The 26,091-nt window shown below is 49.9% G+C and overlaps 3 protein-coding genes across 10 annotated transcripts in view; 1 reads left to right on the top strand and 2 right to left on the bottom strand.

The window, feature by feature from the left end:
• The window catches only part of CSAD (cysteine sulfinic acid decarboxylase), a 27,340-nt gene extending 26,777 nt beyond the window's left edge, over positions 1-563 (bottom strand). The window contains exon 1 of the mRNA XM_029955721.1: positions 85-563. The gene's annotated coding sequence lies outside the window, so the exon portion shown is untranslated. The remainder of the gene's footprint in view (positions 1-84) is intronic.
• The window catches only part of ZNF740 (zinc finger protein 740), a 10,331-nt gene extending 615 nt beyond the window's left edge, over positions 1-9,716 (top strand). The window contains exons 2-7 of one of the 4 annotated variants that reach the window (XM_029955725.1): positions 703-1,216; positions 3,897-4,046; positions 4,387-4,476; positions 4,937-5,060; positions 5,361-5,479; positions 6,412-9,716. In XM_029955725.1, coding sequence (XP_029811585.1) covers positions 1,208-1,216; positions 3,897-4,046; positions 4,387-4,476; positions 4,937-5,060; positions 5,361-5,479; positions 6,412-6,501 — 582 coding nt within the window. In that variant the 5' untranslated portion in view covers positions 703-1,207 and the 3' untranslated portion in view covers positions 6,502-9,716. The other 3 variants (XM_029955724.1, XM_029955727.1, XM_029955726.1) reach the window with 3 other exon arrangements.
• Positions 9,717-10,164: 448 nt separating this feature from the next.
• On the bottom strand, positions 10,165-24,922 carry ITGB7 (integrin subunit beta 7). Of its 5 annotated transcripts, none has more exons than XM_029955715.1 (16): positions 24,860-24,922; positions 19,310-19,386; positions 18,389-18,592; positions 16,482-16,683; positions 16,221-16,391; positions 15,421-15,662; positions 14,901-15,059; positions 14,518-14,613; positions 14,292-14,381; positions 13,104-13,250; positions 12,610-12,803; positions 12,014-12,237; positions 11,550-11,769; positions 11,213-11,421; positions 10,720-10,880; positions 10,165-10,454 (listed from the first exon to the last, which is right to left on the bottom strand). In XM_029955715.1, the coding sequence occupies exons 3-16, from the start codon at positions 18,587-18,589 to the stop codon at positions 10,374-10,376; spliced, it is 2,397 nt and encodes a 798-aa protein (XP_029811575.1). In that variant the 5' UTR covers positions 18,590-18,592; positions 19,310-19,386; positions 24,860-24,922; the 3' UTR covers positions 10,165-10,373. The 5 variants fall into 5 exon arrangements, 4 of the variants coding, with proteins under 4 accessions (XP_029811575.1, XP_029811576.1, XP_029811577.1 ...); XM_029955716.1 differs by having other exon boundaries at positions 24,741-24,915; XM_029955717.1 differs by lacking the exon at positions 24,860-24,922 and adding an exon at positions 22,581-22,639.
• Between the last annotated feature and the right edge of the window lie 1,169 nt (positions 24,923-26,091).

Genomic DNA, 26,091 nt, shown 5'->3' with positions numbered 1-26,091 from the left:
ACCGCCCCCTGCCCGCCAGTGCAGCCGCGTCGCCGGCCCGGAGGAGGGGGCTTGTTTGGCGGGGACGCGGGCGCGAGCACGCACCTCGCGCGCTCCTCGGCGCTCTCCTCCGTCTCCGTGCGGTGGGGCGCTGCGGCTGGGTGGCTGGCTGGCAAGCTGGAGGAGGAGGAGGGAGGGAACGCGCAGCGCCGGCCTCCGTCTGCTTGCCTTCCACCTCCGCGGCGATTTTCAGTACCTTCGGGCGGACTCGGAGAACGCGCACGTGTGGGCCGGTCCGGCGCGCTGCCAGTCTGGTTGCTGCCTGCCGCTCCAGCGTCCAGCGATAGCCCCCGAGCTTTCCTCCACCCCAGTTCTGGCCTCCTAAATAGAGTGCGAGGTTCGCGGGCCGGCCCACTGGGCACAAAAGCCCCGAGGGGCCTCCGCCCCCTTCTTCTATTCCAAAGATGGCAAATCCGAGCAGTTGGCCTGTTGCGGTTCCTCTGTGAGAGGCACCAATTACTTTTACTCCTGTTGGCAGCTCCACTTTGCCCAGGAGACCAGTTTCTACTCCTGACCTAGAAAGAAAACTCTGCTTGACTAATGTCCTCTTTCTGAGGTTCACAGAGAGGGCCCAACAAAAAAACCCAAAAAAGTTCAGCCTACCACAGATCGAATGGCCTGAGAATGTTGCACCTAACAGCCCCATTTCCTTTCTGGTTTCAGGTTTCTGAAACAGATCGTGAACTTCAACGAGAGGATTCCTTTGGAAAACCAAGACTCGCAAGCTTTTTCTTCAGACCATAATCAGGAGCCAGGCAGAGTCCAGGGATTCTTGGAGCATCCATCTTCCCCTTGGAGGACACTAAATTCTGTTTGAAGACAAAGGCAATTCAATATGGCAGCAGGACTGAAGGGACATGAAGGAGTTGTTACAGTGATTTGGTGACAGTTTCTTCAAACAACAGTGTCTTAGGAAAAGTGGCTCGAGAAACTCCTGAACTTTTGGGTTGCATAAGTGAGAAATCAGCATGGCTCAGGTAAAAAGCTATAGAGTCCTTCTCCTTCAAGATCACTGGGAAGCGTGTTTGCAGTTTCACTCTTGAATGCTGCCTTAGTCAACATATTGACCAACCCAGTGAGCCAAGCTCTGTATTAAGCACCAGGGGGAGATCTAGAGGAAGGAAAGGAGACAGGCCACAGCCCCTGCCTTCAGGGAGCTTCCAGTCAAATGAAGGAGGTAGGCTATTCTGCATCACAGGCACGGATGGTACATTTGCAAAACAACGGCTCAGCTTACACTTGGTACATTAAGTGCTGAGGGGCAGGAGGGAGTGAACAGTCTGGTGAATGCTTCATTTGTTTTTTTTTCCCAACAGGAATTAATTGAACTCCTGTTACATGCAAGGCATTGTGCGGGGGATACAGAGATGAATAAGATTGTCCCTGTCCCCAGCAAGCTTCCAGGCTAGTTGGGTCGGGGCAGGGGGGAAATGAAGAAACAGTCTGTGATTTCTCTTTATATTCACAATACCTTTCGTGGTGGTGGGTTAGCAGTAGAGACTCAATGAATCTGTTGATTGAAGGAACGTGCAATAATAGAGGTATGTACACTGCAGAGGAGAGAAGGGTACCTCTGCCTGGGTGGAAAAAAGCAGGTGGAGTTTGAAGGATACAGAGGATTTTGCTAGATAAACAAGCAGAACAGGGCAGTTAGACAAGGAGAACTGCGTGGTCAGAGGCTTAGAAGCATGGGAGAATGGGATGAGGTTAGTAGTACTGCAGATAGTTTGCTAGTTAAGGAGGAGAGGATTCAAATGGGTGAGGGGGATGGGATAGGTAATGCTGAAGGGAAAAATTAGGGTGAGGGAGTTGTTTCCTGGAGAAATAAGAGTATAATCCAAGGGCTTTTTATTCCCTGCTAAGGAATTAGACTTTATTCTGTAAGGAATGGGAACTCTCTGAAGAATATTAAGCAGCAGAGTGATGTCAGGTCAGTGTATTTAGAAGGTAATTGTCACTGTGAGGGTACAGGTTGGATTGGAGAGACAGGATGATGTGATAGGCAGTTGTAAGTCTGGATGGCAAAGCCATGTACAGGCATCCCCAGGCCTTCTCCCAGCTTTCTTCCAGGGACCCTCCCCTACCAGTCTCACCAGGATGGCAGCCTGCGTACAGTATAATTGGCTTTGTTCCAGCTGCATGCATAGCTTCCTCCTTTCCATGCAGATTAGGAGCCCTTCAGTTTTTTCTTCCTTTGTTTGCAACCTACTTCACAGCATCATGTTCACTCTCGTTCTGAGAATACTGCCTTTCACTAATCACTAACTGGGCACTGCTAGACATTTATACCTTAGTTTCATTCCCATCAATCCTGCGAGAGTAGATACTCTTATAAACATTTTGCATTTAAGGAAACCGAGCCCCAAAGAGGTGGAGTAATTTGCCCAAAATTATACAGTGCAAGTGGCAGAGGTAAGCTTTTCACCTGTAAACTTTTCTGTCCAAAGTCCTTGAAGGAGAGAGAAGGGGTCCTAGGATATACTAAAAGGAATTTTTATTTTTTTAATGTTTGTTTATTTTTGAGAGACAGAGCACAAGCAGGGGAGGGATACAGAGAGAGAGATGGAGTCACAGAATCCGAAACAGACTCCGTGCTCTGAACTGTCAGCACAGAGCCCGACGTGAGGCTCGAACTTGGGACCAGTGAGATCATGACCTGAGCTAAAGTCGGATGCTCAACTGACTGAACCACCCAGGCACCCTAAAAGGAATTTCTAAAAGGAATTTTTTAAATAAATCACTTGTGGAAGTTTGCTGACCAACTATATTTTTAAAGTGTTTCTTCCAGGGGCACCTGGGTGACCCAGTCTGTTAAGCAACGGACTTCGGCTCAGGTCATGATCTCGTGATTCATGAGTTCGAGCCCCGCATCAGGCTCTGTGCCAACAGCTCAGAGCCTGGAACCTGCTTCAGATTCTGTGACTCCCTCTCTCTCTGCCCCTACGTCCTCATGTTCTGTCTCTCTCTGTCTCAAAAATAAATAAACACTAAAAAAAATTTTTTTAATGAAGTGTTTCTTCCAGAAAAAAAAAAGCAAAGCATTTCTTTAGTAAGAGAAATATATTCTCTAGGGCTGGTTAGACCAGGTCAGTTGGAAGAATGTAGCCATAAAAAGAGGAAATTTTCCTAATCATGTCTTAAGTATTGTTTAAACTGTATGTAGAGCAGAGAATGTGAAAATATATGGATATGCATACAAGTAAATGACTCTGGGAGTCAAGAGAAAGTGATGTTCAACCCTAAAATCCTTCCAAATTACTTAGTTTTTATATCTCTTATAATTGACAAAACTTGGAATTTAAAATCTCAAGGGAGGAATGCTCTAATTTTCCTGATAAACATATTTGTGGAACCTGATAGAGTATATATTTGACCCCAGTGAAATCTGCCAGTCATAAGTGGGCTCTGAAGCTGCTGTTGAGAGAAGAAGGAGGAAAGTCTGCTAGAAATCTCCCATTTCAGTGAGTCAGCAGAGCAGACCCTCATGCCCATTCACAAGGCTTAGAAATTTCTAGTAACAAACCTCACGCCCATTCACAAGGCCTAGAAACACCTAGTAACGAGTAGTCATGCCACACACTATACTATACCTAGCGCACTGCTGATGCCAAAAGTATCAATAATATTTGGTTATTCACTTGTATATCTAAATGCTGATAAATGACAAAATAAGTAACTTGTTCCTGGTGAGGTGAGTTAGGGAGGACTCTTGAAGGAAGCAGAGTTTTGCAGTAAGAGGGACACTCCGTAGAGAAGCAGTTTGTGGCTGGGTGAAAAAGGTAGTTCTATAGAGGATGGCAGCCTGTTTTTGCCCTGCCCTGCCAGGTGACCTGACACCTCATCTCCTTTCAACTTAGGCAAGTCTCCTGGCTTGTGAAGGCCTAGCAGGTGTGAGTTTGGTTCCCACTGCAGCCAGCAAGAAGATGATGCTGAGCCAGATTGCCAGCAAGCAGGCCGAGAACGGAGAGCGGGCAGGTAGCCCTGATGTGCTGAGGTGCTCAAGTCAGGTACCACCTTTGAGTCCATCGTGGCCCCTGGGGATTGGGTGGCCCAAGCTCTCTGCCAGGAGTTGCCAAGCTTTGATTCCTCGGTGCTTCTGTGTAGGGAACTGGGGAAAAGGGGTCCAGCTGGGGAGTGAATGAATGTGGGTATTTTAGAGAGATAAGGAAGGTCTTTTTCTATATCTACAGCCGTTAACACCGTAGTACTTGGAGAGGAAATGGATGAGTGCCTTCTCTAAATGTTTGGGGCAAGTGGTTATTCTCATTTATAACTTGTCTAAAAGCAGCATTTGGTTTCCTGTGTTCTGAGGTAGACTGGGAGTTTAGATTTGATTTGTTTTCAAAGGGCCACCGAAAAGACAGCGATAAGTCCCGGAGTCGCAAAGATGATGACAGCTTGGCTGAGGCCTCTCATTCAAAGAAGACTGTTAAAAAGGCAGGTAATGGGGTAATCCCCAAGTTGGTACCGTTTTTTAGTGGGGTAATCCTCCCCCTCTTCCCTCTGTGGTTCAACCTGGAGCTTTGCCTAGATGTTTTGGTCACTCGTAGCCAGTGAGTGTGTCACTCAGATTTCATCCATAGACCACTTTGGTATTTGGTCTCTGTCGTCTCCGGAACATCCCTCTTAAGGGTAGGAGGGTCAAGGAAGCATGGGATCCTGTGGCAAAGGGCAGGCAGACCTCCCTCAAGTCACATTCAGAGTGTTGAGTTTGATGGGGGCAGACAGCTTAACCCACATCCACCTCCTCCCTCAGAGTGTCTCTTAGCAAGCAATGTGAGAGATGACAGATCAGTGAGATTACTTTGTCCAGCAACTGGAAATGTACCCAGATTAGAATGGGGGCAAAAAGGAGGCAGAGGGATAGCCTTATGACATTCCCGATTGTTGCCCCCAGGTGGTGGTAGTGGAACAAAATGGTTCTTTTCAAGTAAAGATTCCCAAAAATTTTATTTGTGAACACTGCTTTGGAGCCTTTAGAAGCAGTTACCACCTCAAGAGACACATTCTTATTCATACTGGTAAGTCTTTTGCTCATTTTCAGAGGAGAATAGTCTGTGGTTTATATTGTGCATGTGCATGTAGCTTTTGTTGGATTTGTTTTGAAGGCTGAGTATTAGAAATAGAGGAAGAAGGTGAGTGAATGAGCTAGAGAAATTGCCTGATTCTGTTACAATCTGGTGTCACTGAGAACAGCTTTGAGGCTCTTTCCCATTAGGTGTTAGCACATGGCTAAAAATTAAAATTTCTTGGAAAATACCTGGAATGAAGTTCCTGCCATGAGTACCTCCTGATACTAATTTTCTCTCCATCTGGGCCAGGTGAGAAGCCATTTGAGTGTGATATATGTGATATGCGCTTCATCCAGAAATACCACCTGGAGCGTCACAAGCGTGTGCACAGTGGTGAAAAGCCCTACCAGTGTGAACGGTGTCATCAGGTAAGCTCACATGTCATCCATCCACCCCACACATGGACTTTTCCTTCACCAAAAACCAGGGCCAGTTCCCATTCCCTGCCAGACAGGGGACCATCTAGTATTCCTGGCCATGATAGAGTTAGTACTTCAGGGGAGTACTGGCCTTCGGCAGCTAATCACAGGGAGCAGCTATAAGAATAACTGTAATAACGGTAGCAGCATTTCTTGAGGACTTACCTTGTGCCAGGCACTGTGGGAGCGTATTTGACATAGATTATCTTACTTAATCTTCATGTTAACTCCATAAACTAGCAGTGTTGCTGTCATTTCACATATGGGGAAATTGAGATTTAAGGAGGTTAAGTTTCCTAAGGATACAGCAAATCAAGGGCAGTCAAACTTCGGGGCTGGTGCTCCTGGAAGAAGTATAATCTCTGCCCTGGGGGTCGGTGTCTGATCTGATGAGAATGTAACAACTAGGACCAAAACAAGACAAGAACAAAAGATGAGAAATGATAACAACTAAAATTTTCTGTTTGCTTTGTTCCATTCTCTTAAACTGGAACCCAAAATACTAGGATAAAAGCTCCATGAGACAGAGATTTTTGCCTCTCTGGTTCTCCACTCTATTCTCAGCCCCAAGAACTGTACCTGCCTTGAGACAGACATTCAATAAATATTGGATGAATAAAGCAGCTATTCTGTGAGTAGGTACTTTTAGCCCCATTGCAGATGAATGTACAGATTGAGCATTGTTAGATACCATGTCCCAGGTTGCACCGCTCCTAAGTGGTAGAGCCACTTGCATTCTTAACCACTCTGTGCCCCTGCCATCTGTATCCTTGCTGAGGGCATGTGGAATGGGACCTGTGCCTCCCATGTGGGGAGGACAGACCTAGCCAACAGGTTGCTGAGTTTCCCCTCTCAAGCACTTAATCCATCTTCCTTCTCAGTGTTTTTCTCGGACAGATCGATTACTCAGACACAAACGGATGTGCCAAGGGTGCCAGTCCAAGACTTCCGACGGGCAGTTTCCTCTATAGGCGCAAGGGGTCCTGGGTGGTGGGAGTGATCAGAAGAATTTACCGAAGAGCGCACCTCCTTTGGTCTGATGGTCCCACCACCACCCCGTCTGTACCTGTCCCCCTCCTGGAGGAGTGGACCCAGGAGACCAGAAGAGTGCATCAGGGGACAGCAGCCTCAGAGCCTCAGCTCTGTAAATAATCTGAGACTATGAGTATCTCGGGGAAGTTCCTACAGCATTCCTGGGTAGGGAAGCTAGTCCCTGGACCTTTGGCTGAGGTTATAGGTGGGGACTCAAGGTACTGGACCAAGACTGGTGTGGCTCCCACAACCTTGGACTCCAGCTGGCAGCTGAAATGGAAAGAATTGGGGAGAGGGATTTGTTTGTTTGTTCTATTCTTGTTTTTGTTTATTCAAAAGCAATTTTAGCAGGTACACTGTGGATAAAGGTAATATGGAGGCATAGAGCCCTGGTCAGAGCAGGGACTATGGCTGGTCCAGCCCTCCCCAAAATTGGGTTTTTAGTTGCAGTTGATCCTCAGTGTTCCACAACCCTGTACCTCACCTCCTATTTGAAGGAGAGTAGGACCAGGGATGGCAGCTGAGCTTACTTTGGCCTCCTTATACACTGTAGGGACAGAAGGAAGAATGGTGGGAGGAGCAGATGAGGGCTGGGTCCAGCTAGAGTGGACAGGTACCTCTTATTTCCTTCGGGAAAGAGCAAGAATTGTGCCCAGGCCTGATGTAATGGCCCAGGCCGCACTGGTACCTAATGGGGTCAGCTCAAGTGCCTTTTGGAGGAAACTTGGGTGAGAGTGGCCCATGAAGCCCTTCCGTGCCCCTTTTGGGCATTAGATCTTGGACATAGTTTGTGGCTACCTCGCTACCATTGACTCCTGAGCCAAACAAAGGAGTTGAGCAGGTAGTCATGGATATCAAAGTGCCCTCTCTCCTTGTGCCCTCTTAGGAACAACCCGAGACTAGTCCCAAGTTGGGCAACAGCTGTTCAAGAAACAAAGGAGTTTGGTGTCCCCTGACATGACTGTTGAGCAGTGTGAGCTGCTTTCCCTGCCCAAGTCCTATCACTGTATTCAGGTAAAGGAGATAGGGGTGTGGCTTTTGTTCCCAAAGAACAAGATCTTGGCTTCCTTCTTTAATGGCCATCCCTACCCGACAAATAATGCGGGGGAGGGAGGTACTGCGGAGAAAGGACTGAGGAGGAAACCTAGTGTGGGTTTTATTCTTAACTGTATTCTTTGCTCCTCTGCCCCAACACCACCACCTTATCTGCCCCCCCAAAAAGTGATCAGGGGTGTATGTGTGTGCGTGTGCACACATGCATATGAGTGTGTTCATTCATGTATGTGCTTGTGTTTGTATGCTTGAAGATGGCATATTATTGAGCCAAACCCTTTTCTGGCCCTCAACTCGGGAGGATGAACATAAAGCAGCTCCCCCGCCCCCACCAAATCTGAAGGGTGCGTGAGGTCCTAGCAGGAGTTGAGGAACTCAGGGGACTGAAGGGCTTCGTTTTGGAGGGGTTTTTTTTAGATTTAACAGGCTGTCGAGGGTGTTTAACCCAAGCCAGAGCTTGTGAACATGAATTTTCTAAAGTGAAATAAAAAACCCTCTTGCTATGAAAGGTTCAGAGGGTTGATTGACCCCACTGTGGCCTGCCCTGACCTGTGCACAGAGGGAGTAATCATGGGTGCTTGCTGAACCTGAACTAGATGTCAGTGGGGATCTGAGATGGCAACTCCAGGAAGTGTGATTTCATTTCCTACAAAATGTAGGGAACAGCAGCAGAAACCCCCTAGCTGTTACCTAATCAGGAGGAGATGGGGTGGTGGGGAGATCCATACCTCTGAAATGTGAGGATATCAGGGAAAAAGAAAGGTGTGACACCTTTCAGATTTTCCCTGACTACACCTGAGATCCTTTGGGAGAGACACTGGGGAGTGTGTGTGCCACCTGTGCTCTTCTAGCTTTATGCTGGCACTTCCATTCGATAGGGTCCAGAACCTAGACCTGGGTCCTTGGAGCTGCCCTGTTGTCCCTGCAGGCAGGGTATCTGCCTCTGTGTGAGTGAGCCCCTTTCCTGTTAGAGGGCTCTGCTGGGGCCGGAGTTGATCATTCACATCTGGGAATGTATTCTCAGAAGGAGGCTACTTTCAGAAAACTGTTCTCCCATGAGCACTTTTGAAAATAGGAGGCTTTGTTCACTGTCACTTACCGCTAATCTGTGTAGGGTTGGAGTGTGGGTGGACAGAATCCCATGAGTGATCTATGCCCCTACACGTGTGGATGTGTACTTAGGTCAGAATGTGCCCTGGCCCCCCGCAGCCTCAGCTTTTTGCCTGGGTGGGTGGGAGAGAGGGAACGTGTGAGCAGACGTGTGAAGAGTGTAACGGAAGCACCCCTGCCAAGGATTGGGTGTGGGGAAAACTCAGGAGCAGGTGGTTCATTCCGTTGTCCAGGTGCTGAGGTTCTGGGGCCAGTGATGTGTGAGGAGAGAGGAGCAATGAGGTGGAAAAGGAGTGATTCAGCCCCCTCCCTCAAGGGTCCAGGAGCCCCACTCACACCCCAGGGAAACCACAGACTAAGAGCGCTGCAGAGGCTCCTGGGCCCAACAGCCCAGCCCTCCTTAGCTGGTGGGGCCTAGCACTGGACCAGATGCCTCAGGTGCGTGGGGAGTGAAGGGAAAGGGAGAGGGCAGATTCTCAGACCAGGATGTGGAATTTGGGGACCTGGGAAAGAGGGTAGCACCCGTTCCAGGTGGGCCATTGTACCAGGCCCTACTAGTCCTGCCCTTCCCTGCACCCATCTCTTCTCCATCCACCCCCCTACTGCCTTTCATCACTTAGCTACTGATTGTGCCCCATGGCTTGACATTGGAGGGTTAAATGAAACGTGGGGTCCCGCCACAACTTATAACCCTCTCCCCAGATGCTCTTTGCCTCTGCTGCAGTCCTGGGGCTTTTATCTTAACCATCCCTCCTACTCTTCCTCTCTCCCTCCCACCTTCCCTCTACCCTCCCCTTTTTCTTTTCTTTTTTTTTTTAATATGCTTATTTTGCTATTGGGGGAGGGGAATATCAAATGAACAAGATCACTTTTAAATGGTAGTTTTTATAAGATGTTATAAACTTGTATCTTTTTACCATTAAAGTGCAGTGTATGTTCCTTCGTGATATATTTAGGATATTTAAATAAAAGAAAATGGGGCTTTTCTACATACTATATCTTTTTTGGGAAACCTTTTCTTTGGGGCCAAAGTGGTTATCCTTCCCCCCCCACACACATATAAGCACCCCAGATGTCCTGCATCTTGGGAACCACCATGTAAAACTCTTCCTCCACAGGAGCAACAAGTAGAAGTAAAAACAGGATATCACTTCTGAATGAAAGAAAAAACATGCACAGAAAAACTGACTAAGGTCAGGTACCAGCTGTGTTTCTCCAAGTGTGGTTCTGTGGTTCTCCTACAAATCCATGTCCTGAGGGTTCACTAGCCCACCCTGACCAGCTGCTTCCCCGGCAGCCGCTTCCTGAATCTCCTGCACGCCAGGTTAGAGAGTCTCTCCCTACCCTCAGGTGGCAGGAGGAGGAACCAACGAGAGTTTTCCTGAGGCCCAGGCTCCACAGCCTGCTTTGGCCTTGGGTGAAGCAAGATGACAGCTATGCTCTGAGGTAAGACTCTTTATTGTATACAGGGAGCAGGGGGGCTAACCCCACACTCCTTGTGAGGTAGGGAAGCATGTTTGCAGCAGTAGGCTGCCCTCGACTGTCCCTCTGAGAAGGAAGTAGGTGGTGGCCCTTTCTCAGCAGTGCCCTACCAGGCTGCTGAGAAGAAAGAAAAGAGTCCTGGGATACACGTGTTCCTCTTCTCCCTTCAGAGAAAGGGACTCTCTGCCCCCTGAAAGTGGGGATTGACCGTGGTCGTGATGGCACTTCTGTAGAGAGGATTGCTGCCCTGGGGAAAGAGATGGGAAATGATGAGGAAAAACCTAGGACTGCTCCTTTACCTGGTCCTAAGAGGCCAGCCTAGAACTTGAGCAGCACCCCCAGAGCTGATGGGAGTTGGCAGAGGGGCAGAGGAGACACAGACCCAGGTGAGGGGGGTGGCCTAGGTGGGAGGAGTCCCAGTTGAGGGTGGGGCAGGGAAGTGGAGACCAAGGGTCTTATCCAGGGAAAGCAAGCAAAACCCAGTGCAGTGGGGTAGGAGGCAGTCTCCCCACCTGCTTCCAGTTGAGCTGCTGCCGCTCCTTCTCAAAGCGGTTATATTCTTGGCGATCATAGATTTCCACAGAAAGCCGGTAAGCCAGGACCAGCCCCAGTCCCACTGCCACAATGCCCCCCATGCAGCCCAGCACAATGGCCAGGGTGTGATTTGCTCCTCCTGTACAGAAGAAACAACGCAGACTTCTGGGAGCTGGGGCATAGGGGTTGATCAACGGTTGCCCACAATGAATGCATCTAGCCTCCCTAGCCCTGCCTGTCACTGAAAACAAAGGGAACCCAGCAGGATCCGAGGATATCTCTGCAGGGCTCAGGGCCATACCCTTTTCCACTTGGTCCATCACCTCTGCTTTTACCTGGACTCCATGCTCTACTTCAACCCCCACCTGGTTTCCCATGGTCTTCACCTGCCCATGCCCAGAGTTCTGAGGCCCTACCCATCAGACTTCCAGGGCTTCCTTTACCGTGTCCACAGCATCCCTGTCCACTTACTCTCTTGGGGTCTCACTCTCAGTATGACCCTGCCTCTGGCCTCCTCCTCCACCAGGAAGAAGAACAGCTGGTTGTCTAGGGTCCTCTCTTTGCACCAGCCATCATCCAGGATAGGGACCAAAGCCAGAGTCACGTTGGTACTAGCACAAGCGATGCTGCAGTTGGTGGCCAGGGGACCAGTCCCAAAGGCCCCACACTCTGCACAGTCCCTGTCCAGTAGACACCAAGAGGTTACCAGCTGGGCAGCATGTGTCTGCCCACATGGCAGAAAGAGAAGGGCTGGTGGGATTGGCTCAGCCAACCCCCTCTTCCCAAGCTGCAAGACCCGAGGCCTCACCTGTATCTCTCACATGACGTCTTGCAGCCTGGGCACTGCTCACATAGGGCACCATAGTAGCCGTCCTGGCACTGGCAGCGGTTGCATGTGCAGTGTCCGTGCCCGCTGCAGATCCCTCCCTCAGGACTGACACAGCTGTCCGTGTCCTTGCTGCACTCACATGCTCTGCCCGTGCGATTGGCATGACAGTGACACGTTCCACAATGGCAGCGGCCAAAGCCTGGGGCAGAATCACACACAGAGTGACAACCATACCCCTCACACACAATAAACATCACGTGCCACGACAGGCTGCCTAGAGCTGAAGTGCTCCTGTGCACCCAGTTCCCTCTCAAGTGTACCAGATACCTCCAGCTCCTACCCCAGAGTCTGATACTTGCCCTTAGTGCCATGAGGTTCCCAGAGCCTAAATACCCTTGGGAGACACTCTGACCCCCACCCTTCTTCCCAAAGTCTGCAGGTACCTCCACAGAGGATGCCCTCATGTCGCTCACAGCTGGCATCGTCACACTCGCACAGAGGCCCGGAACTCTGTCCGCTGCAGCTGCAGCGTCCACACTGACACCGTCCCTTCCCGCTGCACAAGGGCCCTGTCCCATTGGGGGTCCGGCACCCAGATTCCAGATCTGGGGAAGACAGTTCAGCCTCAGAGCATTCACAGAGTCGACCCAGACGACCGGAGTTACAGCTGGGAGAGGAAGGCAGAGCCAGAGTCAGGCAGAGCAAGAGGAGGGAAATGTGGGTCAGAGAGTTTCACCAGCCCTTGACCTATCTTTCCCAGGGTCCTCTACACCTCAGATCTCAAAAGAGTTGGAAAGAGAGGAGTGGGTGAAGGGATGCCGGTGTATAGTTGAGCCCCAAAGAGTAAAAGAGCAGAGGGGGCTCAGGGGAGGGGTCTTGGCATATCTGGGAAGCTGCAGATGAAAATCACGGTGGTATCTTGGGATGTCTGGAAAAAGATGTCTGGAGATGCCAGCGGGAGGACAGAAGGCAGAGAAGGAATACCGGGGCTGGTCGTGTGTGGACAGCCACAAGGGTGAAAGGAAGCAGGAATCCTCACCTGCACACCCCACATTGCAGCAGCCCCTGGCCATTACTGCAGTGGGGAGCCTGGGGCTGCGTGTCACTGCAGTTACAGTCACACAGTGTGTGCAGCTCCACTGTCAGCTCCTCTGAAAAGCCAAGGGCTCGGAACCTCAGAAGATGGGGCTCTGAGAGGCAGTGAGTAGCTCGGAGAGTAACCAAAAAATTCACCTGAGGACAGTGTGGGCAAAAATCAGACTTGAGATCCTGTATCCACACATGCACCCACCAAACCCACTGATCATCCAGAAACTATTCCTTAGGAAAGTAAGGGACAGGCTCATGCTAACACCCATCCCTTAGAAACCTGCTGGAGGAAGCTGCTCATTAAACCCTTTTAGGAAGGATGGATGGAGAACAACCCCAAGCTTTTGCATTGTTCTCTGTGTCTGCCCCCCCATCTTTTCCTGCTTGCTTCAATTTCCCACCTCCTCCCACCCCCACTTCCTTCCTTCTGCCTTCTGCTCTCACCGTCTGGTTGATTCGGACTTGGTTGCACTGGCCCCGGTCCCCAGCCTTATGCTCCGTTTTCTCAGGATCCCCACACTGAGATTCATAAGAGACATGGACCCCAGGAGGGAGTGGAGAGTGTTCAAGGGTCACAGTGGATGACAGGCTCTGTGGAAGGGGGTGGGGGGTAACCACGTGAAGGCAGGACTCCAAACCCCACCTCAGATCCTCTCCAGCCTTTCCAAATTCTGCCATGACCTGCCTTCAGCCTGCCTTGGAGGGGGGCCTTGCATTCTGCCCAGCCAAGAGGCAATTCTGCAGGAAGGGCACCGTGAGAACTTTGGGTGCATCACACAGGAGCCAGAGGCCTCTCGGGCAGCATTTCAGTGCAGCTGCAGCAAGGGCCCCACTGGGAGGAAGTGGGAGAGGGGGGGTCCGGTCCTGTCAAGGTGCAGTGACTGCTTCTCAAACCCCAAATGAGGACATATAACCTGTGTGCATAAAGGGCGGAGTCTTTAAATTGAGTTTGCCCTGAAAAATTCGGTACTGTCTCAGATTCTCTGGCCATGGGTTCAGGACATGGTGGTCCCTGTCCTACAAAGCCTATAGTGTGATTACACAGATAGGATCTAAACCCAAGAAGCACTTAAGGATCTTCGTGGTTCCCTCTACCTGTAAAACTCTATGGTTCCTGTGAAGAATATCTCTGCATTATTAGTAAGTTTAGTGAAAGTATGCTCTAGATGTCACATTCTTTATGTACAGACTGCCTGGGGCACAAATGCCAGCCCTTCCATCTATGTGACCTTGGGCAAGTCATTTAGGCCCCTGTCTGTACCCCTACCTATGAAATAGGGACGATACTAGTTAGCAAACGGGTTTAGTGGAGTTAAATGAAACAGCAAACGGTATGTGCACTTAGGACAGTGGTTGGCATGAAATACCAGCTCAATGAATGTTCCTTCCCTTCCTTGCCCAGAGCAGGGCTCCGTGCTCAGCCCAAACCAGATGCTCCAGATTTAAGAATGTAAGACTGAACGAGTGAACTAGGAATGACAGCCACAGGCAAAGTGAAGGTAGTGCTGTGCACACCTAAAAGTGATCGGTCTCTGTTAGTTCCTCTGTTAGTTCTGCTGCCCACCCCCCAGGCCCCTTTCCAGTGCCCGCCCTCTCCATGCTCCGCCTCCCCCCTCAGTCCCAGCCCCTCACATTATAGGCGTCCATGATGAGCTGTACCACGTTGCTGGAGTCCTCACTCAACTCTCCCACTGCAGACTTAGGAATCAACTTACTCAGCTCCTGAGTTAAAAGGAGTCCAAGGAAATGGTGGGCCACAGCTCGAGGGAAATGGGCTTCTGGGGGTATGGAAGGAGGATGTATAGGGGGAGGGGGAAAGGCTTGCAGCCATAAGGTCTGGCATTCAGCCAGCTCTCACCTGGTAGACAGGCAGTGTGGCACTGGTGACGGCAAAGATGGGCTGGATGTTTGCGGCAGAGAGGGCCTGGGCTACCTGACCCACAGAAGGGTAGTCCTGGGTAGGGAGTAGGGACAAGGTGAGCACCACAAGTCTCTCCCACAATATCCAAGGTGCCCTCAGCCCAGGAAAACCAGGAACCAGGGTTCCACCAGCTTAGAGGAACCCTGGAGGGAGGGGCTAGGGAGTGGGGTGACACAGGGTTCAGTCCAAGCATGGAGAGAGGAGCTGCTGGGGAAGCCGGTAGGGTGGTCACTGGTAAGGACAACGAGGCTGGGGAGGGGTCAGGGAGTAGAGGAGGCGTGGTTCAGATGGGAAGGGGTGGAGCAAGGGTGGGGACTCACAAACTCTGGGCTGCGACTATAAACGCCATTACTGTCCAAGTGGCAGTGCCCATCGCTAGGCATGAAAATGCCACCCAACTTCCCATCCCCAGCTGTGTGGAATGTGTCATCGGAAGTGAACACCAGCAGTCGGGACACATTTCTCCAGCCAATCTGCTCCTGGGATTGGGGGGGTGGAGGTAGACTGTGCACCTGGGCTCTATGAGCCAAGGATTTGCCAGCCTCAATCTGAGTCAATGTGTCTATCTCCTCCCCCGCCATCCCAGCCACCCCCCACTCCGTTTCTCCCCAATCCCCCAGACAGGGCTGCTGCTAGCAGAGGCCTTCTTATGAATTAGAAAAACATGCCTCTTCCTCAAGATATTTTACTCCAATCCACCAGGATATTATTAAAATAGATACGCAAACTACAGTGACTATGGTACAAAGAGCACCCCTAGAACCAGGCACTGCACGACCCTAGGTGGCAGTCTTGCCCCAAAGGGTTCTTTAGACTCAGCTCCCCTCCCCGCATCCTCACCTGGCAGAGTGCAGCCTGAAGAATGGCATCAAAGCCACCTTCAGGGGAGTCCAGATTGCCAGACACGCTCTGGCGTCCCACCTCCCGCTCAAATGCCTTAGCATCCGAGGTCAGGGACAGCACGTGGTGAAAGCTGAAGGGCGGCTGGCAGCGCTCCAGCCGGGTGGGGCAGGGGTGGAGAAGCTTGGAGGGCACTGTGCTCACGAAGGGCAGCACCGTTTTGTCCACGAAGGAGCCAAAACCTGGGAGAGGGGGAATCGTGAAGGCTGTGCCCGAGGTCACTGGCCAACATCAGGGTGTAAGGATAGCTGCTGAGGACACAATGGGGGGCAGGCAGTATCTCCCCAGGAAGAAGAGAGGGTGTAGGGTGTAGTAGCAGCATGAGGCAAAGGAGGGGATCTTGAACAGGGCAGATGTGAGTGTGGAAGGCGCAGCCAGGGCCAGGGACGTTTAGACCTTTTCTGAGAGACACAGACAGGGCTGAGTCAGTGGCATCAGGGCATATCTGGGCTGGCAGGTCCAGAGTGTGCTGTCTGACCCCTCGGAGCCGTCTGAACACAGTCTGCCCAGACTCTGGGCCTGTTACCCCACCTGTAGTCTCTTAAATCCCCTCCAGTTCTGTCCTAGATGACGGATGTTCTGGGAGAGAAACGCCAGAAACTCGGGGCCTGGCAAGATCTGTTAAAACCTGGGAGAAGGCAAGCAGGGCCCCTGTGTGCCCAGGCAGTTGGCAGAGGCAGAAGCGGCGTTTGCAGGTGGAGGCCGAGGCCCAGCAGGGCTTGGGGCGCCGCCATGCTCACCGATGCGCACGGAGTGGGTGACCTTCTGCAGCCCCACCAGCAGATCTTGCCCGAGCTGGCGCACGCGCTCCAGGTCGTCCTTCATGGAGTAGCTCAGGTCCATAAGGTAGTACAGGTCGACCGGGTAGCCCTCAGCCCGGAGGAAGCGCACGCGGAGCTGCTGCGGCTCCCCTGGGGGAGGGGGACGGGCGCGGGTCAGCGAGCCCGACCGAATCCCAGCCCAGACCTCCTCCGGCCCAGCCCCGCCACCTCTTGACTCACCGGGCCGCAGGGTGACCCGGACCTGCTGCGGCGCCAGCTGGGTGGCCCCCTCGCCGCGGTCGCCCTGGCTTAGCGGCTGGTCCTGCAGCACCTCCTGCCTGCCGTGGGGCTCCTCCAGCTCCCCTGGGGGGCAGCCCCGGGCCAGCAGCTCCTGTCGCTGTCCGCAGCGCTGCTCCTCCGCCTTCCCCGACGCGGTGAAGTTCTGTGCCCAAGGGGAGGTGTGTCGGGGACCCTAGTCCCTTACGTACCTCCTCCCCAGCCCTGCGCCCAGACCGCCCTTCCCATCTCGGCCGCTCCTAACCCTCCCCTCACGGTCAGTTCCTGAGCCCCTCCGATGCCCTCCCTTCCCCGTCCACCCAACAGCCATCCAGTCCAGTCTTCCTTGTCAGAGCCAGCTTCCTCTACCACCCCACCTCCCCTCCCCCTTATCTAGACAACCTCCTTTCCTTAGCCACCTACCCTACCCTTCTCCTCCCCCTAGGGCCACAGACTTCCTGTTGCGATCTCGGGGACCTCACTACCACAAGAAACAGAGGAGCCTGGCCTCCTAGTCCAACTTCCCCTGCATGCTTAGGCCAAAACGGAAAGGGGATCAGAATGAGACCCAGGCTAAGTTCCTGGGAAGGGGAAGGACAGGGACAGAAGAGGAGACACCCCTCCCCTCAGTGTGGCTGGCACCCCCAGTACTGGCTGGGAAGTGGCAGAGGAAGGAAATGGTTACAATGGCTTCTCAACTGGCCCTGGTACCCGACTCAAGTCCAGAGATTGAAGGAGGCAGACACATTATCTGACTGTCCCCAAAGCCACTGCCTGGCACCTCTGCCCTCGGCCTCCTGCTGGCTCCGAGTCTCCTTTTCCGGTCCTCCCAGATTCACTATGTGCCTGTCTCCTGGGCTGGCTCAGCCTCTGCTCCACCTCTGTGGCTATGCCCTCTCCTGGTAAGTGTGCCCTCGTCCCTCATCAAACTCTCCCTTTTCCCTTGAGAGAGAGAGTTCTGTTCCCACCCGCACCCCCAACTCAGGTACCTGCCATGCTCTGTCACTCCTTGAGCCCTGTCTCTTTAAGGCGTAAACAAAGAACAGCCTTGTCTGACCAGCCAGAGAGACACCCACTCCACTCACCAGCATCCTTCTTGGCCACTTAGGTAGATCGAGCCTTTCCCCCCCAAGTGTACACACTTCTAACTCCTTTCCTTCTACTCTCCCAGTCACAGGCTGCTACATACCTTAGGGACATTATTAGGCACACACACCCCCAACACAGACTCAGAAACCTAGTCACACACTTTCTGCTAAGGACAAACCCCCAATGTGATGGCATTTGGAGATGGAGCCTTTGGGAAGAAATTAGGGTTAGATGAGATCATGAGGGTGGATCCCTCATGATGGGATGAATGCCCTTCTAAGAGGCACCAGAGAGCTTGTCTAAAGCCTGCCTGCAAGCTAAGAAGAGGGTTCTCACTGGAAACCAAACTGGCTGGCATGTTGGTCTTGGACTCCCAGCCTCCAGAACGATGAGAAATAAATTCCTGTTGCTTAAACCACCCAGTTTTGTTATGGCAGCCCAGACTGACAAACGCCCTTCCTCACTTGTATACACACACCACAGGTCCTCTCCCTGTACACAAGCATGAGTCCCAGCAAGGACACACTTCCTCCAAATTTATGGTTACAAGTCTTGTCCACATATACACAAATGCACAGGTACAAAAACATACAGACACAGGAAACTTGCATGCTTGTGTATGCAGACACACACATATATACAATCACACGCAGGAGTCCTATGTACACTAACTGTCACACACAGGACCACAGCATGCACCCAGAAAACCACACAATCACACACATATCTCGGTTCTGCACATACACGTACACGGGGTTCAAAGGCCACAGGCCTATCTTTACCAGTTGCTTGCACCATGCACAGCTTGGGTGTGAGAGGATGCATTTCTGGCAGGTAGGCGCTGGCTGGCAGGACCCTGGCAGGGACAGATCAGGATCCCCCCATTCTGTGCCCTTCTCTGGGGATGAGATCTTGGCCTCCAGCTCACTCTCCCCTCCACTCAGAGCCAGCAGGAAAACAAGGACCATTGATAAAGCCACCATGGCCTATAATAGGATATAAAGGGAGACATATGGGTCCTTAAGGAGGACCTCCAAGTTCTCAGTCCTCTAAAGTTAGTCTGTGGTTGGGGCCCCTGAGTGACTCAGTGGGTTGAATGTCTGACTTCGGTTCAGGTCATAATCTCACGGTTCGTGAGTCCTAGCCCCATATCAGGCTTGCCGCTGTCAGCACGGAGCCTGCTTAGGATCTGCTGTCCCCCTCTCTCTGCCCTTCCTCCATTTGCTCTCTCTCTCTCTCTCAAAAATAAGTAAACATTTTTATAATAAAATAAAATAAGTCTGTGGTTGTTACTCTCAAAACTCTACCCCAGGGGTGCCTAGCTGGCTTACTCGGTAGAGTGTGACTCTTGATCTTGGAGTCATGAGTTCAAACCCAAGCCTGGGCATAGAGCTCATTTAAGAAAGAAAAAAAAAAAAAGAAAGAAAGAAAACACCTCTACCCCAAATCTTTATCTCCCCTCATAGTTTCACTTCCCCCTGTGGATTCAGCAGTTTCTTTAAAATGTTGGGAAGGGGCAGGTACCAGGCCCGGGTAGGAGCCTCAGAGAAACCCTGTCCCTCCTGTGTGCAGGCTTCACTAGGGCCAAGGTGGGCAAAATGGCCTAACAAGAGTCTGGGGACTAGACTAGGGTCTACATCCACCCAGATCTTTTCACCAAGATTCCAGGCCACTGTGGAAACAGAACAGAACAGGAAACAGACCAGGTTCTGGTCCTGCTTCAGTCTCCCACTGGCTGTATGGCAAGTCAGACTTTTTCTCTGGGCCTTAGTTTCCACATCTGTAAAGAGAGAGAGTTGAATAAATAAATAATCTGACAGTCCTTGCAGCTTTCATAATCTTGGATTCTAAATAAAGAAGGAGGGTGAAGGGCTGTAAACAAAGGAGGAAATTCTGGAAATTAGGAATGAGAGGAAGTAAGGCTAGAGCTGATGAAGGAATGTGTGAAAGAGGCAGGGAAGGGTAGCTGACATGGTAGCAAGAAGAATAAAATTAGACTATAAGAAAGCTTTCTAAAGGTCTGGAATAATGGAGGAAGGCAGGCCACGGTTGGCAAAATTTTCTCTTTCCTGTACTTTGCATAAAGCAAGTATAGAATGGAGAAAGAATCTGAAGGCAGGGTAATTTCTGGAATGATCTCTAGGGAAGACAAGGCAAATTTCTGATTTTTAAAAATATATTAATTAAAATTTTGAATAGGCAATTCATAACCATGCTTCAAAACTCAAAAAGTTAAATCACAATGGCCTTTTTTTAGAGGTGGGAAAGCGATCCTCTATGGATCAATTATATGGATTAATTCAATTATACAGATTTGTGGGGTGTTTGGGTGACTCAGTTGGTTAGCATCCAACTTTGGCTCAGGTCATGATCTTGGAGTTTGTGAGCTTGAGCTCCACATTGAGCTCTGTGCTGAAAACTCAGAGCTTGGAGTCTGCTTCAGATTCTGTGTGTGTATGTCTCTCTCTGCCCCTCCCCCCTTTCTCTCTCTCTCTCTCAAAATAAATAAACATTAAAAAAATTAAAGCGCTCTTGAAAAAAAATGAAATGGGAGGACTTGCACTTCTTACTTTCAAAACTCACTAGAAAGCTATATAGTAATCAAGACAATATGATACTGGCATAAGGATAGGCATATAGATCAATGAAATAGGATTGAGAGTCCAGAAATAAATCCATCCATTTATATGCAATTGATTTCCAACAAGGATGCCAAATTATTTGATGAGGAGAGAACAGTCTCCAACAAATGGTGCTGGGATGATTAGATATCCACATGTAAAAGAATGGAGTTCTGGGGTGCCTGGGTGGCTCAGTCAGTTAAGCGGCTGACTTAAGCTCAGGTCGTGATCTCACGGTTCATAGGTTCAAGCCCCGCATCAGGCTCTGAGCTGTCAGCACAGAGCTTGGAGCCTGCTTCTGATTCTGTGTCTCCCTCTGTCTCTGACCATCCCACGCTCATGCTCTGTCTCTCTCTCCCATAAAAATAAAGAAACGTTGTTTAAAAAAAAAAAAAAATGGAGTTCTATCCCTACTTCACAACATATACAAAAATTAATTGAAAATGGATCAAAGACCTAAATGTAAGCCCTTGAACTATAAATTCTTAAAAGAAAATGTCAAGGTAAGTCTTTGTGATCTTGGACTTGACAATGGATTCTTAGCTATGACATCAAAAGCACAAACAACAGGGGCGCCTGGGTGGCTCAGTCGGTTAAGCCTCCGACTTCGGCTCAGGTCAGATCTCACGTTCGTGGGTTCGAGCCCCGCGTCAGGCTCTGTGCTGACGGTTAGCTCAGAGCCTGGATCCTGCTTCTGGTTCCATGTCTCCTTCTCTCTCTGCCCCTTCCCCTCTCATGCTCTGTCTCTCTCTGTATCAAAAATAAATAAAACATTTAAAAAAAAAAAGCACAAGCAACAAAAGAAAAAATAGATAAACTGGACTTCACAAAAATATAAAAGTCTTGTGAATCAAAGAGCACTATGGATTGAAAAGACAGGCTACAGAAAGGGAGAAAATGTATTTGCAAATTATATATTTGGTAAGAATCCAGAATATGTAGAGAACTCTTACAGCTTGACAAGAAAAAGGGAAACTACCCAAGTTTTAAACAGCAAAGGACTTAAATAGACATTTCTTTGAAAAAAGATAGACAAATACCCAACAAGCACATAAAAAGATGCTCAACACCATTAGTCATCAAGGAAATGCAAATCAAATACCGCAGTGAGATACCACTTTACACCCAGAATGGCTATTAAAAAAAAAAAAAAACAGAAAATAAGTGTTGGTGAGGATGTGGAGAAAACAGAACCATCATACATTGCTGGTGGCACGGCACTGTGGGAAGCAGTTTGATAATTCCTTAGTAAGTCAAAACAAAAGTTTGTACATGAGTGTTCAAAGCAGTATTATTCACAGTAGCCTAAAGGTAGAAACAGCGCAAACATCCATCCACTGGTGAATGGATAAACAAAATGTGATCTATCCATACAGTGAAATATTATTTGGCCCTAAAAAGGAGTGAAGTGCTGATGAACCTTGAAAACAGCGATGAACCTTGAAAAGCTAAGTGAGAGAAACTGGTCACAAAAGACCACTTATTGTCAAAATCCATTTATGTGAAGGATTCTGATTCCACAAATCCACAGAGACAGAAAGTGGATGCCAGGGGTTGGGGAGGATGAGGAATCACATCTTGATGGGCAGTTTCCTTTTGGAATGAAGAAAAAGTTCTGAAACTAGATGGTGATGATGGTCGCAAGACATCGTAAATGTGCTTAATGGTTTAAATGATCAGTTTTATGTGTATTTTATCACATCAAAAATCAAAACATTAAGATAGTGAGAAATTTCCCATGCCTATCCTCCTCCTCCTCCTCCTCCTCCCATTTCCATACCTCATGCTAAATAAATAACCATCATTTTTCATTATCTTTTGTTGCTGACAATCCTTCTAGAGATTGTTTTATACATACACAAACTAATGTGAAAATATATACCCTTCAAATGGTAGAATCAAATGACAGAATTCTACAATCACAATTCTAGAATACATGCAGTTTTGTCCCTCTGCCCTTGTTTCTTTTTTAAAAAACTTTTAAAATGTTTTTTTAATTTGTTTTGAGATAGAGAATACGAGCAGGGAAGGGGCAGAGAGAGAGGAAAGAGAGAGGATGCCAAGCAGGTTCTATGCTGTCATCGCAGAGCCGGATGCCAGGCACGAATCCATGAACTGTGAGATCCTGACTTCAGCCGAAATCAAGAGCCAGAGGCTTAACCAACTGAGTCACCCAGATGCTCCTTTTTTTCTTTTAATTACTTTTCTTGGCACCCTGCTACTCAAGAAAATAAAGAACTCCCTCGGCAGCGCATAGGTGGCTCAGTCGGTTGAGCTTCCAACTTCAGATCAGGTCATGATCTCACGGTTTGTGGCTTCGAGCCCCGCGTTAGGCTCTGTGCTGACGTCTTACCTGGAGCCTACTTCGGATTCTGTGTCTCTTTCTCTCTCTTCACTTCCCCTGTTCACCAACTGTCTCTCAAAAATAAATAAATTAGGAAAATAAAGAACCTCCTTGTTCATTTTCACAGCAGTATGCATTTCCATTGCATGGATATATCATAGCGTGGCTAGTCTCTCCTAGGGATTTTTTTTATAATTTCTTTTATGTCTTTTATTTTATTCTGAGAGACAGAGTCAGAGAGCGAGCGAGGGAGGGGCATAGACAGAGGGAGACACAGAATCTGAAGCAGGCTCCAGGCTCTGAGCTGTCAGCACAAAGGCCAACGCGGGGCTCTAACCCATATACTGTGATATCATGACCTGAGCCGAAGTTGGACGCTATACCGACTGAGCCACCAAGGCACCCCTCTCCTGGAGATTTAAATTGTTTCTAATTGCTCACAGTTAGAACTAATGCTGGGGATGCCTGGGTGGCTACGCCAGTTAAGCATCTGACTTTTGATTTCCGCTCAGATCTTGATCTCAGTTATGGATTCGAGCCCTGCATTGGGTTCTGTGCTGTCAGTGCTGAGCCTGCTTGGTATTCTCTTTCTCTCTCTGCCTACTGCCCCCCTCTCAAAAGAAATAAGTAAAGTTAAAAAGATAGAGATAAAACTACTACAATGAAAATCCATGTATTTATTTCACACGTGTGCAAGTGAATCCATAGGATAAATCCTGGGAAGAGGATTTGTATAATGAGGTATCGTTTGTAACGTTGGTGAGTAATTGCTGATGTAACCACCTTAGCAACTGTGCCGGTTTATATTCTCATCGGTGGTGGATGTATGAGAAAGGCTAGCTAACTCCTTGTCCTGAAGCATCTGCATCCTCCCCAACCTGGCGCTAGATTCAGATTGGGGAAGGGGTGGGGTGACCTTGGCTGTCCTGATCTCCACTGCCCACCACTTGGGACCTCAGGGGTAGTATACATATGTCTTGGAGCCTCCACCCCCATGTGAGGTGGGTTCAGGTTCAGCCTCAGTGTAACCTCAGCCCCGCTTGCTCTGCACTCTGCACGCCTGTGGTCGAGGAGGCCTGAGCGAGATGCTGCAGCAGAAACCCCAGTTTTGACTCATCTGTCACAGGTGGGGCCCCCAGGATAGGACAGATCAGAGACCTCAAGCCCACTCGTGTCCACAGGACAGTGCTCCCCAACTCCCTTCTTCGTTGTCCCCCTCATTTCTTACTTGGGGATACATGACCTACCACTTGCTTCTGTTAATTTCTCTCTGTGTCTCCCTCTTTCCCCCACCCCCATTCAAAAATGTGATGACATCTCTGCTGCATTTCTCTTCTCCACGTGTTTACAGTTCTTTGTTTTACTTCCTTGTCCCTTCCTATCCTAACCATACAAAGGCAGAGCTGTCTAACTCGATCCCTTCTTTTTACAGATGGAAACCTGAATCCCAGGGCCAGAAGTGACTTGTCCACAGTCACACAATGAACAGGGATGAAGACAGTCCAGGACTCAGTTTGTTTACCACTTTCCTTGCCTCCAACCCAAGCACCATCATCATCGAAAGTTGTGCTTTCTCCCTCCCAGTTCCAATGGGCTACCTCTACCACCCTTTCTCTTCCCTTGATGGGTCCTCTGCAGTCAATTAGTGCAGTCTTTTTTCCCTCTGTGGTTGTCCCATTTTCCTGGACTCTGTCCTGACTCCAACACCCTAACACCCCCTTCAGCACCTGAGAGACAGAGCCTTGTCCCAACCTACCCAGATCTCCCAAATCCAGTGGAATCCTCTGCTGCCCACTCAGTGTCCCAAAGAGGGACAAGAACTGAGCCACGGCACCACAATCTCCCAGGACTCTGGTCTCCATAGCCAAGGTGTCACTGGCAGATCTGAGCTGAGCACCAGGCACTAGGCAGCAGGGATAGCAAGTGGGGAGTCCTATTGGGAGAGCCCTACCTACGTGACATAATCTTTGGTACGTGGCAGGCACTCAGATGATAGCAGTCATACATCCCCTTTCTTCTTTGCCTCCCTCCGGCCCCCGGCCGAACTTTTGGGAAACCCATGCAGGAAAGATAGAAGAGGGCGGGAAGGGCTTGAGAAGCTGGAGGAGGGAACGCGGATGAGGATCTCAGGAATGCAGAAAGGACTTCAGAGTCTTTCTCAAGTCTCACCTGAACCCTGCGTGTCTTGGGGTCAGAGCCCAGAGCCCTCTTCCCGGGAGGCTGGGAGCAGGGGTGGGGGCTGGGCTAGTAATGAGAGGCGGCAGGAGGGCTGGTGCCCTGGTACTCACAGGTGCGTGCAGAGCAGCCCTTCCTCCAGCCTCGCAGCGGCCTTTGTGTACTGATCTGGGAGGCTGCAGAGGAGGAAGTGACACGCCCTGGGGTGGGGTGGGGGAGATTTCGGGGTGGTGGGGTAACTGATCTAGAAGGTGGGGCCCAGAGGGGTGGAACTGGGCCACAGGGGTTGACAATACAGGGATCTGAAAGGAGGCAAGGAAGCTCGTCTGTGTACTGAGCACCTATTACATGCCGGACATATCACAATTTTTTTAACTAATCTTCGTAACAACCTCATGACACATCCATGTTAATATCCCCCCCAGGTCCAAACTTTACAGAGGCTAAGAGGAAAGGGAGATGTTGAGGCTCAGAGGTAAGCAATGAAACTCTTTGCCCAAGGTCACATCGTAATAACTAGCTGGTCTGAGTTTTCAACCCAAGTCTGTCTGCCTCACAAATCGATGGGACCCTTCCACTTCCTCATACAGAAACGTGATAGCAAGGAAGAAATATGGAGGTAGTTAGTACTGGAATGAGGGGAAATTAGTGGCTCTGGGCTCTGATTTTGTAAAAGGCGAAAGATTTATACGATCTGAAGAGAAACCAGAGTATAGGGCTCTAATTATGGAAACCCAGTGTCCACTGTATCATGATGGACGCTGAACTCCGTGGGCTCCGGAGCCAACCTGCCTGAGCTCCAATCCTGGCTCTGTCACTTACAACGGTGGGAACTTAACGAAGTTACTTAACCTTCCTGTGGCTTGTTCTCATCTGTCAAGTGGAACTCAGGATTGTTGTGGGAATCAAATGAGGTGACTCCTACAATTGCTTACAAGAGAGCCCGGCACAACCTAAGAGCTTGATAATAGACTCAGTGGCTGAGAAGTAACACCAGTGAAGAGCACAGAGACTAAGAAATTCAAGGTCGGGGCAGCTGGGAGGTTGGAGAGAGACCTGGCTCAGAGACTGAGGCCAGGAGGCCACCGTGCCGAGACAGCGGTGGAGGCTGGGGAAGGTGTAGAGGAGGCTGAGAGTGCGGTAATGGCAAGGATGAACCCTGTATGGGGAAGGGTGATGTGGAAAATACCCGGCCCCCAACCCACACTCAACCACAGGGAACTCTGAGAAGGAACTGGACGTGAGATCTGTCACAGGTGTCTCCTCTGCCTGAAGGGCCACTCTGCGCAGCAGAGACTGACAAGCCAGGCACCTAGCCAAGTGCTCATCTCTTAGTGGGTGCGCA

The sequence above is a fragment of the Suricata suricatta genome, chromosome 10, assembly GCF_006229205.1.
Source record: "Suricata suricatta isolate VVHF042 chromosome 10, meerkat_22Aug2017_6uvM2_HiC, whole genome shotgun sequence".
Lineage (NCBI taxonomy): Eukaryota > Metazoa > Chordata > Mammalia > Carnivora > Herpestidae > Suricata > Suricata suricatta.
This window is presented reverse-complemented; position numbering and strand designations above follow the sequence as displayed.

Bases quoted from the DNA above. Each gene is read 5' to 3' on its own strand.
- ITGB7 (XM_029955715.1), bottom strand. From the start codon at position 18,589: ATGGTGGCTTTATCAATGGTCCTTGTTTTCCTGCTGGCTCTGAGTGGA. The intron at 16,392-16,481 runs GTGAGTCAAGAG...CCCCTCCCCCAG, and splicing joins CCGGGTCACCCTGCGGCCCG to GGGAGCCGCAGCAGCTCCGC. The intron at 10,455-10,719 runs GTGGGGAGACTG...CTCTTTCCCCAG, and splicing joins AGCAGCTCAACTGGAAGCAG to GGCAGCAATCCTCTCTACAG.